The sequence below is a fragment of the Nerophis lumbriciformis genome, linkage group LG39 (genome assembly GCF_033978685.3).
Source record: "Nerophis lumbriciformis linkage group LG39, RoL_Nlum_v2.1, whole genome shotgun sequence".
NCBI lineage: Eukaryota > Metazoa > Chordata > Actinopteri > Syngnathiformes > Syngnathidae > Nerophis > Nerophis lumbriciformis.
In genome coordinates, this window is record NC_084586.2 from 4,405,025 (window position 1) to 4,418,742 (window position 13,718).

The 13,718-nt window shown below is 29.7% G+C and overlaps 1 protein-coding gene across 9 annotated transcripts in view; it reads right to left on the bottom strand.

Annotated features, from left to right (window-relative positions):
* The window catches only part of ttll6 (tubulin tyrosine ligase-like family, member 6), a 52,924-nt gene that overhangs the window by 3,413 nt on the left and 35,793 nt on the right, over positions 1-13,718 (bottom strand). For all 9 annotated transcript variants that reach the window (XM_072912722.1, XM_072912723.1, XM_072912721.1 and 6 more), the window contains 3 exons: positions 11,596-11,722; positions 11,221-11,418; positions 11,078-11,134 (listed from right to left, as the gene is read on the bottom strand). In XM_072912722.1, the coding sequence (XP_072768823.1) occupies positions 11,078-11,134; positions 11,221-11,418; positions 11,596-11,722 (382 nt within the window). The remainder of the gene's footprint in view (positions 1-11,077; positions 11,135-11,220; positions 11,419-11,595; positions 11,723-13,718) is intronic.

Here is a 13,718-nt window from a genome sequence, read left to right on the forward strand (position 1 = left end):
ATTGTTACATGTTGTTGATAAATTGTTACATGTTGATATATTGTTACATGTTGTTGATAAATTGTTACATGTTGATATATTGTTACATGTTGTTGATAAATTGTTACATGTTGATATATTGTTACATGTTGATATATTGTTACATGTAGTTGATATATTGTTACATGTTGTTGATCAATTGTTACATGTTGATATATTGTTACATGTTGTTGATATATTGTTACATTTTGTTGATAAATTGTTACATGTTGTTAATATATTGTTACATGTAGTAGATATATTGTTATATGTTGTTGATAAATTGTTACATGTTGATATATTATTACATGTTGATGATATATTGTTATATGTTGATATATTGTTACATGTAGTTGATATATTGTTACATGTTGTTGATAAATTGTTACATGTTGATATATTGTTACATGTTGATATATTGTTACATGTAGTTGATATATTGTTACATGTTGTTGATCAATTGTTACATGTTGATATATTGTTACATGTTGTTGATATATTGTTACATGTTGTTGATAAATTGTTACATGTTGTTAATATATTGTTACATGTTGATATATTACATGTTGTTGATAAATTGTTACATGTTGATATATTATTACATGTTGATGATATATTGTTACATGTTGCTATATTGTTACATGTAGTTGATATATTGTTACATGTTGATAAATTGTTACATGTTGTTGATAAATTGTTACATGTTGAAATATTGTTACATGTAGTTGATATATTGTTACATGTAGTTGATATATTGTTACATGCATGTTGATAAATTGTTACATGTTGATGTATTGTTACATGTTGATGATATATTGTTACATGTTGATATATTGTTACATGTTGACATATTGTTACATGTTGTTGATAAATTGTTATATGTTGTTGATAAATTGTTACATGTTGATATATTATTACATGTTGATGATATATTGTTACATGTTGATATATTGTTACATGTAGTTGAGATATTGTTACATGTTGTTGATAAATTGTTACATGTTGATATATTGTTACATGTAGTTGAGATATTGTTACATGTTGTTGATAAATTGTTACATGTTGATATATTGTTACATGTAGTTGATATATTGGTATATGTTGTTGATAAATTGTTACATGTTGAAAAAATTGTTACATGTTGTTGATAAATTGTTACATGTTGAAATATTGTTACATGTAGTTGTTACATTGTTATATGTTGATGATATATTGTTACATGTTGATATATTGTTACATGCATGTTGATAAATTGTTACATGTTGATGATATATTGTTACATGTTGATATATTGTTACATGTAGTTGATATATTGTTACATGTTGTTACATGTTGATATATTGTTACATGTTGTTGATAAATTGCTACATGTTGATATATTATTACATGTTGATATATTGTTACATGTTGATATATTGTTACATGTTGTTGATAAATTGTTACATGTTGATATATTGTTACATGTTGTTGATAAATTGTTACATGTTGATATATTGTTACATGTTGTTGATAAATTGTTACATGTTGATATATTGTTACATGTTGTTGATAAATTGTTACATGTTGATATATTGTTACATGTTGTTGATAAATTGTTACATGTTGATATATTGTTACATGTTGTTGATAAATTGTTACATGTTGATATATTGTTACATGTTGTTGATAAATTGTTACATGTTGATATATTGTTACATGTTGATATATTGTTACATGTAGTTGATATATTGTTACATGTTGTTGATCAATTGTTACATGTTGATATAGTTACATGTTGTTGATATATTGTTACATGTTGTTGATAAATTGTTACATGTTGTTAATATATTGTTACATGTAGTAGATATATTGTTATATGTTGTTGATAAATTGTTACATGTTGATATATTATTACATGTTGATGATATATTGTTATATGTTGATATATTGTTACATGTAGTTGATATATTGTTACATGTTGTTGATAAATTGTTACATGTTGATATATTGTTACATGTTGATATATTGTCACATGTAGTTGATATATTGTTACATGTTGTTGATCAATTGTTACATGTTGATATATTGTTACATGTTGTTGATATATTGTTACATGTTGTTGATAAATTGTTACATGTTGTTAATATATTGTTACATGAAGTAGATATATTGTTATATGTTGTTGATAAATTGTTACATGTTGATATATTATTACATGTTGATGATATATTGTTATATGTTGATATATTGTTACATGTAGTTGATATATTGTTACATGTTGTTGATAAATTGTTACATGTTGATATATTGTTACATGTTGTTGATCAATTGTTACATGTTGATATGTTATTACATGTTGATGATATATTGTTACACGTTGATATATTGTTACATGTAGTTGATATATTGGTATATGTTGTTGATAAATTGTTACATGTTGATAAATTGTTACATGTTGATAAATTGTTACATGTTGAAATATTGTTACATGTAGTTGTTACATTGTTATATGTTGATGATATATTGTTACATGTTGATATATTGTTACATGCATGTTGATAAATTGTTACATGTTGATGATATATTGTTACATGTTGATATATTGTTACATGTAGTTGATATATTGTTACATGTTGTTACATGTTGATATATTGTTACATGTTGTTGATAAATTGCTACATGTTGATATATTATTACATGTTGATATATTGTTACATGTTGATATATTGTTACATGTTGTTGACAAATTGTTACATGTTGATATATTGTTACATGTTGTTGATAAATTGTTACATGTTGATATATTGTTACATGTTGATATATTGTTACATGTAGTTGATATATTGTTACATGTTGATATATTGTTACATGTAGTTGATATATTGTTACATGTTGTTGATCAATTGTTACATGTTGATATATTGTTACATGTTGTTGATATATTGTTACATGTTGTTGATAAATTGTTACATGTTGTTAATATATTGTTACATGTAGTAGATATATTGTTATATGTTGTTGATAAATTGTTACATGTTGATATATTATTACATGTTGATGATATATTGTTATATGTTGATATATTGTTACATGTTGTTGATAAATTGTTACATGTTGATATATTGTTACATGTTGATATATTGTTACATGTAGTTGATATATTGTTACATGTTGTTGATCAATTGTTACATGTTGATATATTGTTACATGTTGTTGATGTATTGTTACATGTTGTTGATAAATTGTTACATGTTGTTAATATATTGTTACATGTAGTAGATATATTGTTATATGTTGTTGATAAATTGTTACATGTTGATATATTATTACATGTTGATGATATATTGTTACATGTTGCTATATTGTTACATGTAGTTGATATATTGTTACATGTTGATAAATTGTTACATGTTGTTGATAAATTGTTACATGTTGAAATATTGTTACATGTAGTTGATATATTGTTACATGTAGTTGATATATTGTTACATGCATGTTGATAAATTGTTACATGTTGATGTATTGTTACATGTTGATGATATATTGTTACATGTTGATATATTGTTACATGTTGACATATTGTTACATGTTGTTGATAAATTGTTACATGTTGATGTATTGTTACATGTAGTTGATATATTGTTACATGTAGTTGATATATTGTTACATGCATGTTGATAAATTGTTACATGTTGATGTATTGTTACATGTTGATGATATATTGTTACATGTTGATATATTGTTACATGTTGACATATTGTTACATGTTGTTGATAAATTGTTATATGTTGTTGATAAATTGTTACATGTTGATATATTATTACATGTTGATGATATATTGTTACATGTTGATATATTGTTACATGTAGTTGAGATATTGTTACATGTTGTTGATAAATTGTTACATGTTGATATATTGTTACATGTAGTTGAGATATTGTTACATGTTGTTGATAAATTGTTACATGTTGATATATTGTTACATGTAGTTGATATATTGGTATATGTTGTTGATAAATTGTTACATGTTGAAAAAATTGTTACATGTTGTTGATAAATTGTTACATGTTGAAATATTGTTACATGTAGTTGTTACATTGTTATATGTTGATGATATATTGTTACATGTTGATATATTGTTACATGCATGTTGATAAATTGTTACATGTTGATGATATATTGTTACATGTTGATATATTGTTACATGTAGTTGATATATTGTTACATGTTGTTACATGTTGATATATTGTTACATGTTGTTGATAAATTGCTACATGTTGATATATTATTACATGTTGATATATTGTTACATGTTGATATATTGTTACATGTTGTTGATAAATTGTTACATGTTGATATATTGTTACATGTTGTTGATAAATTGTTACATGTTGATATATTGTTACATGTTGTTGATAAATTGTTACATGTTGATATATTGTTACATGTTGTTGATAAATTGTTACATGTTGATATATTGTTACATGTTGTTGATAAATTGTTACATGTTGATATATTGTTACATGTTGTTGATAAATTGTTACATGTTGATATATTGTTACATGTTGTTGATAAATTGTTACATGTTGATATATTGTTACATGTTGATATATTGTTACATGTAGTTGATATATTGTTACATGTTGTTGATCAATTGTTACATGTTGATATAGTTACATGTTGTTGATATATTGTTACATGTTGTTGATAAATTGTTACATGTTGTTAATATATTGTTACATGTAGTAGATATATTGTTATATGTTGTTGATAAATTGTTACATGTTGATATATTATTACATGTTGATGATATATTGTTATATGTTGATATATTGTTACATGTAGTTGATATATTGTTACATGTTGTTGATAAATTGTTACATGTTGATATATTGTTACATGTTGATATATTGTTACATGTAGTTGATATATTGTTACATGTTGTTGATCAATTGTTACATGTTGATATATTGTTACATGTTGTTGATATATTGTTACATGTTGTTGATAAATTGTTACATGTTGTTAATATATTGTTACATGAAGTAGATATATTGTTATATGTTGTTGATAAATTGTTACATGTTGATATATTATTACATGTTGATGATATATTGTTATATGTTGATATATTGTTACATGTAGTTGATATATTGTTACATGTTGTTGATAAATTGTTACATGTTGATATATTGTTACATGTTGTTGATCAATTGTTACATGTTGATATGTTATTACATGTTGATGATATATTGTTACACGTTGATATATTGTTACATGTAGTTGATATATTGGTATATGTTGTTGATAAATTGTTACATGTTGATAAATTGTTACATGTTGATAAATTGTTACATGTTGAAATATTGTTACATGTAGTTGTTACATTGTTATATGTTGATGATATATTGTTACATGTTGATATATTGTTACATGCATGTTGATAAATTGTTACATGTTGATGATATATTGTTACATGTTGATATATTGTTACATGTAGTTGATATATTGTTACATGTTGTTACATGTTGATATATTGTTACATGTTGTTGATAAATTGCTACATGTTGATATATTATTACATGTTGATATATTGTTACATGTTGATATATTGTTACATGTTGTTGACAAATTGTTACATGTTGATATATTGTTACATGTTGTTGATAAATTGTTACATGTTGATATATTGTTACATGTTGATATATTGTTACATGTAGTTGATATATTGTTACATGTTGATATATTGTTACATGTAGTTGATATATTGTTACATGTTGTTGATCAATTGTTACATGTTGATATATTGTTACATGTTGTTGATATATTGTTACATGTTGTTGATAAATTGTTACATGTTGTTAATATATTGTTACATGTAGTAGATATATTGTTATATGTTGTTGATAAATTGTTACATGTTGATATATTATTACATGTTGATGATATATTGTTATATGTTGATATATTGTTACATGTTGTTGATAAATTGTTACATGTTGATATATTGTTACATGTTGATATATTGTTACATGTAGTTGATATATTGTTACATGTTGTTGATCAATTGTTACATGTTGATATATTGTTACATGTTGTTGATGTATTGTTACATGTTGTTGATAAATTGTTACATGTTGTTAATATATTGTTACATGTAGTAGATATATTGTTATATGTTGTTGATAAATTGTTACATGTTGATATATTATTACATGTTGATGATATATTGTTACATGTTGCTATATTGTTACATGTAGTTGATATATTGTTACATGTTGATAAATTGTTACATGTTGTTGATAAATTGTTACATGTTGAAATATTGTTACATGTAGTTGATATATTGTTACATGTAGTTGATATATTGTTACATGCATGTTGATAAATTGTTACATGTTGATGTATTGTTACATGTTGATGATATATTGTTACATGTTGATATATTGTTACATGTTGACATATTGTTACATGTTGTTGATAAATTGTTACATGTTGATGTATTGTTACATGTTGATGATATATTGTTACATGTTGATATATTGTTACATGTTGACATATTGTTACATGTTGTTGATAAATTGTTATATGTTGTTGATAAATTGTTACATGTTGATATATTATTACATGTTGATGATATATTGTTACATGTTGATATATTGTTACATGTAGTTGAGATATTGTTACATGTAGTTGATAAATTGTTACATGTTGATATATTGTTACATGCTGATATATTGTTACATGTTGATGATATATTGTTACACGTAGTTGATATATTGTTACACATTGTTGAAATATTGTTACATATTGTTGATATATTGTTACATATAGTTGATATATTGTTACATTTTGTTGATATACTCTTACATGTAGTTAATATATTGTTATGTTAATATATTGTTACATGTTGTTGATACATTGTTACATGTTGTTGATACATTGTTACATGTTGTTGATATTATCACTAATAATTATAATTACTTTTAACTATTAAAAAAAACAAAAAACACAGCAAAGGCTTCCTTATTGTCGTCCACAAGTTGCAGACTTTCTCCGTGTATGTTTTACTCTTGAAAAGTCTTAAACTCTCATTTACGTTCCAACGCCCGAAGAACACGTGTGAACTGTTTAGAGCGATCAATGGCTTTAAGTTTTTTGTTTGATAAACGAGAGATTATTATCACACTTCAACAACTGCAACATGTAAATGCTGCATTGCAAATGAAATTATTGAAAGGGTGTGAACGATTTGATCCGATTCCGATTCCTGGTTGATGATTCGATTCAGAATCGATCCTCAATTCAACGTATTATTCGGTATAATAATTATAATGAAACTTTTTCAAAAGGTGTTCAGGTTACAGATGGCTATGCCATCTGGTTGCATTGAGATGACCTAAGAATGTGTTTTTAAAAATGGATTTTTACAAAAATAAAAATGTTGATTTTTCAAACCGATTTTTGAAAATGATGAATTGATGTAGACTCCAGATGTGACTCGATTTTTTGGGGGCACTAGAAAACAAGTTTTTAATTGTCTTAACCTGGATCAATAATTGTTGAAGAAATATAAATACATGTCAACCAGGATGTCAATGTTTATATACTACCGTATTTTTCGGACTATAAGTCGCAGTTTTTTTCTTAGTTTGGTGCGACTTATACTCGGGAGCGACTTATGTGTGAAATTATTAACACATTACCGTAAAATATCAAATAATATTACTTAGCTTATTCACGTAAGAGACTAGACGTATAAGATTTCATGGGATTTAGCGATTAGGAGTGACAGATTGTTTGGTAAACGTATAGCATGTTCTATATGTTATAGTTATTTGAATGACTCTTACCATAATACAGGTGAAAGCCAGTAAATTAGAATATTTTGAAAAACTTGATTTATTTCAGTAATTGCATTCAAAAGGTGTAACTTGTACATTATATTTATTCATTGCACACAGACTGATGCATTCAAATGTTTATTTCATTTAATTTTGATGATTTGAAGTGGCAACAAATGAAAATCCAAAATTCCGTGTGTCACAAAATTAGAATATTACTTAAGGCTAATACAAAAAAGGGATTTTTAGAAATGTTGGCCAACTGATAAGTATGAAAATGAAAAATATGAGCATGTACAATACTCAATACTTGGTTGGAGCTCCTTTTGCCTCAATTACTGCGTTAATGCGGCGTGGCATGGAGTCGATGAGTTTCTGGCACTGCTCAGGTGTTATGAGAGCCCAGGTTGCTCTGATAGTGGCCTTCAACTCTTCTGCGTTTTTGGGTCTGGCATTCTGCATCTTCCTTTTCACAATACCCCACAGATTTTCTATGGGGCTAAGGTCAGGGGAGTTGGCGGGCCAATTTAGAACAGAAATACCATGGTCCGTAAACCAGGCACGGGTAGATTTTGCGCTGTGTGCAGGCGCCAAGTCCTGTTGGAACTTGAAATCTCCATCTCCATAGAGCAGGTCAGCAGCAGGAAGCATGAAGTGCTCTAAAACTTGCTGGTAGACGGCTGCGTTGACCCTGGATCTCAGGAAACAGAGTGGACCGACACCAGCAGATGACATGGCACCCCAAACCATCACCCAACCATGCAAAATTTGCATTTCCTTTGGAAATCGAGGTCCCAGAGTCTGGAGGAAGACAGGAGAGGCACAGGATCCACGTTGCCTGAAGTCTAGTGTAAAGTTTCCACCATCAGTGATGGTTTGGGGTGCCATGTCATCTGCTGGTGTCGGTCCACTCTGTTTCCTGAGATCCAGGGTCAACGCAGCCGTCTACCAGCAAGTTTTAGAGCACTTCATGCTTCCTGCTGCTGACCTGCTCTATGGAGATGGAGATTTCAAGTTCCAACAGGACTTGGCGCCTGCACACAGCGCAAAATCTACCCGTGCCTGGTTTACGGACCATGGTATTTCTGTTCTAAATTGGCCCGCCAACTCCCCTGACCTTAGCCCCATAGAACATCTGTGGGGTATTGTGAAAAGGAAGATGCAGAATGCCAGACCCAAAAACGCAGAAGAGTTGAAGGCCACTATCAGAGCAACCTGGGCTCTCATAACACCTGAGCAGTGCCAGAAACTCATCGACTCCATGCCACGCCACATTAACGCAGTAATTGAGGCAAAAGGAGCTCCAACCAAGTATTGAGTATTGTACATGCTCATATTTTTCATTTTCATACTTTTCAGTTGGCCAACATTTCTAAAAATCCCTTTTTTGTATTAGCCTTAAGTAATATTCTAATTTTGTGACACACGGAATTTTGGATTTTCATTTGTTGCCACTTCAAATCATCAAAATTAAATGAAATAAACATTTGAATGCATCAGTCTGTGTGCAATGAATAAATATAATGTACAAGTTACACCTTTTGAATGCAATTACTGAAATAAATCAAGTTTTTCAAAATATTCTAATTTACTGGCTTTTACCTGTATGTTACGTTAACATACCAGGCACGTTCTCAGTTGGTTATTTATGCCTCATATAACGTACACTTATTCAGCCTGTTGTTCACTATTCTTTACTTTAAGTTGCCTTTCAAATGTCTATTCTTGGTGTTGGGTTTTATCAAATAAATTTCCCCCAAAAATGCGACTTATATATGTTTTTTTCCTTCTTTATTATGAAAATTTCGGCCGGTGCGACTTATACTCCGGAGCGACTTATACTCCGAAAAATACGGTGCATTACCCAGAAGGCTTTGCACTGCAGACATGAACAGGAAGTAGGTCTGAGCTAAAACAATTGTGTGGTTTGATCAATAAAAAGTTGATACATTGTTACATGTAGTTGATATATTGTTACATGTTGATATCTTGTTACATGTTGTTAATATATTGTTACATGTTGTTGATATTTTGTTATGTGTAGTTGATATATTGTTACATGTAGTTGATATATTTTTACATTTAATTGATATATTGTTACGTGTTGTTGATATATTGTTACATGTAGTTGATATATTTTTACATTTACTTGATATATTGTTACATGTTGATGATATATTGTTGCATGTAGTTGATACATTGTTACATGTTGTTGATACATTGTTACATGTAGTTGATATATTGTTACATGTAGTTAATCCATTGTTACATGTTGATGATATATTGTTGCATGTGGTTGATACATCATTACATATTGTTGATACATTGTTACATGTTGTTGATACAAATCCGTCCCACCAAAATGAGCTTTTTAACCTGTAGTCCGTTTTGAAAAAGTTCAATTATAATTATTAAATGTGTCAAAAAGATAGATTTTCAGATTAATCGCAATTCTTTTTTGTAACAATTCTTAATTGATAAAAAAACAACAACAAAAACACGATTTGATATGATGATATAGCTCGGTTGCAGGTTCGATCCCCGCTTCCGCCATCCGAGTCACTGCCGTTGTGTCCTTGGGCAAGACACTTTACCCACCTGCTCCCAGTGCCACCCACACTGGTTTAAATGTAACTTAGATATTGGGTTTCACTATGTAAAGCACTTGAGAAAAAGCGCTATATAAATGTAATTCACTTCACTTCACAATTACATTTTTTTCCAACCTGCCCTGTACAGCCATTTAGGGAAATCATATTGTTGATCACAGAATCATAGTATTGATGATCAAATCTGCTGCACAGATTGACTTTAGAGAAAGTGAAGTGTTGGACACTTCTCTTGTTGCCTTATTTGTATTTGACTTAATTAAATATTTGGCTAGAATTTCATTCAACAAAACCAGTTTTCTTTTAAGTAATATATAAATGAATCAGAGCTGTTTATGTATTTTATGGAGGAATGTAATTTACTATAGAACTGGCACCCAATGCTATTAATTAAGTATTGATTTTGAATCGAGAATTGTTTTGAATCAAATTGTTTCGACTCGAATCGTGTGGTGATTCACAGCCCTAATAATTATTAAACCAAATAACACATTGTGAGAATCGGTTTGAATGGACGGTCGATTCTGAATCGAATAGTCACCCCGTAATCGGAATGGAACTTCTTGGTGCCCAAAGAATCCCAGCCCTAGTGCGAGGATGAAAGTGAAGTTTTCGGTGGTCACGTACCTTCTTAGAGGTGAAAGTGCAGGACGTGTTTTGAGCATAGGGCGTCAAAAAGTCCAACTGCAAGGGGTACAAAGTTCCTGTTTTGTCTTTTGTCCACAAGTACACGTGCCCGCCACAGTGTGTGAGTTGACGTGCACGCTCACCTTCAAAAGTTGCCTCGGCCGCTGCTTATGGGGGACGGCGTCCTGCAAGACCGCCCCGGCCTGGTTACGGCCCTGCAACAGCTGGCGGATCTGCCGGACCACCCCCAAGCCCAGCAGCAGCTTCTTCCTCTGGAGCAGCACCTCCAGCCGCTCTTCCTCCTCCTCGTCCTCCTTCTTCAGCGGGACCGGAGCAGCAGGCTGAGGAGCAGCGGCGAGGAAACGTGATTAGTTTTCGTTGCATGCTTAAGTGGCGGGCCTCATCTGGCTCGTTTGAATACCGCCAGTGGGTCAAAGAGGAGGAGCACAATTCATCCTGGCACAAAGGGCTCCAGGGCGCCCTCTTGTGGCGGGCCCAGCTGCAGCCTGAGGCCTCACCGGCTGCGGGGCCGCCTCCGGGCGGCCTGTGCGCGGTCTGTGTCGTGTGGGCCCAGGTCTGGCCCGCTCCCCCGCCGTCTCCCCCAGACAGTCCCGCTGCTTGTCCCGCTGCTGCTGCAGTTGCTGCCTGCAAAAACAGAGGGCTGATTGTCACGCTTGTCACACTTCTCGCCACCAGAGGGTGCTGGTGGCGTGAAAATCCAACAAAATAAGAGAATTGTTCATATTTTTTAGGTGAAATTGCATCCCCCGAAAGGGACAAGCGGTAGAAAATGAATGGATGGAAATATTGATGTCTTAAGGATTCGTTGCTCACGTAATAAAACTATTAAAAGTGCAAAGTGAAAGCTTTGTTCTTCCGAGCAAGTCGCTAATGACCTCTGACCTCCTTTTTAATGCCCAAGCAGAGAAGTACACACACAAGTACAGTAAATACAGTAATTCAATACTTATCGGAGTGCAGAACATGGTAAAATGGACATGTTAAGAATTATGATAAGAATTAGGTTTGGGGAGTGCTGCCATAGGGTGAGTGTAAAATACTATATTTTATATCATTTACATTATTATTGTTGGAAATTGAATGTGAAATGTGAAACAGCAGGGCCTATCAGAAGGCTTCAGAGTATGTGTGTGTGTGTGTGTGTGTGTGTGTGTGTGTGTGTGTGTGTGTGTGTGTGTGTGTGTGTGTGTGTGTGTGTGTGTGTGTGTGTGTGTGTGTGTGTGTGTGTGTGTGTGTGTGTGTGTAAACTCCATCCATCCATCCATTTTCTACCGCTTGTCCCGTTCCGGGTCGCGGGGGTGCTGGACCCTATCTCAGCTGCACTCGGGCGGTAGGCGGCGTACACCCTAGACAAGTCGTCACCTCATCGCAAGCCTTATTATTATTATTATTAGTTATATTATTGTTAGATTTTTATATTCTTTGTCAATTTAATCAGTTTTACTTTTATTTTTCTTGCATTGATTTAATTGCCCTCCTTTTTCATTTGTTTAAAAAAATATATATATATACCACACACACACACACACACACACAGACACATATATATATATATATATATATATATATATATATATATATATATATATATACACACATATATAAAGTTAAAGTTAAAGTACATACATACATATGCATATATACATGTGAGTGTGGGGTATATACAGTTTTACAAACAAATGAAAAAGGGGGGCAACTAATACATATATGTGTGTACATTCATAAACATGATAAGTGTAAAATACTATAAATTATTTTATATTATTTACATTACTAATATCAGAAATGGAATGTAAAACTCAGTGTGTGTGTGTGCGTGCATGTGTGTGTTTGTGTGTTGAGCTCCTTATTATTAATATTATTTTATTTGTATACTTTTTCTTGATTTAATCAATTTTAGTTGTATTTTTCCTGTATTGTTTTAGTTGTCCTTCTTTTTCATTTATTTTAAATACCATATATATAAATATATATACATATATATTAAAAAAAAAAAATTTAAAATTAAAAAAAAAAATATATATATATATATATATATATATATATATATATCAAAATAAGGTATATTAATATATATATATACATATATTAATGTGTGTGTATATATATATATATATATATATATATATATCAAAATAAGGTATATTAATATATATATACATATATTAATGTGTGTGTATATATATATATATATATATACATACACAGTATATATATATATATATATATATATATATATATACAGTATACATATATATATGTATATATATATACAGTATATATATATATATATATATATATACAGTATATATATATATATATAAATAAAGTATATTAATATATATATATATAAATAAAGTATATTAATATATATATATATATATATCTATATCTAAATAAGGTATATTAATATATATATATATATATATATATATATATATATATATATATACATATATATATATATGTAATTTCCTTGTGTGCTTAGTTTTACAGTAACTTCATTATGGAGACTATCATTAAACAACTTCAAGTTGGAGTTGTTTCAGTTTTTCTAGTTTAAAGGAGTGTTTACTGATCTGCCAAACTAACAGAAACAACAGAAGAATATAACAAACAA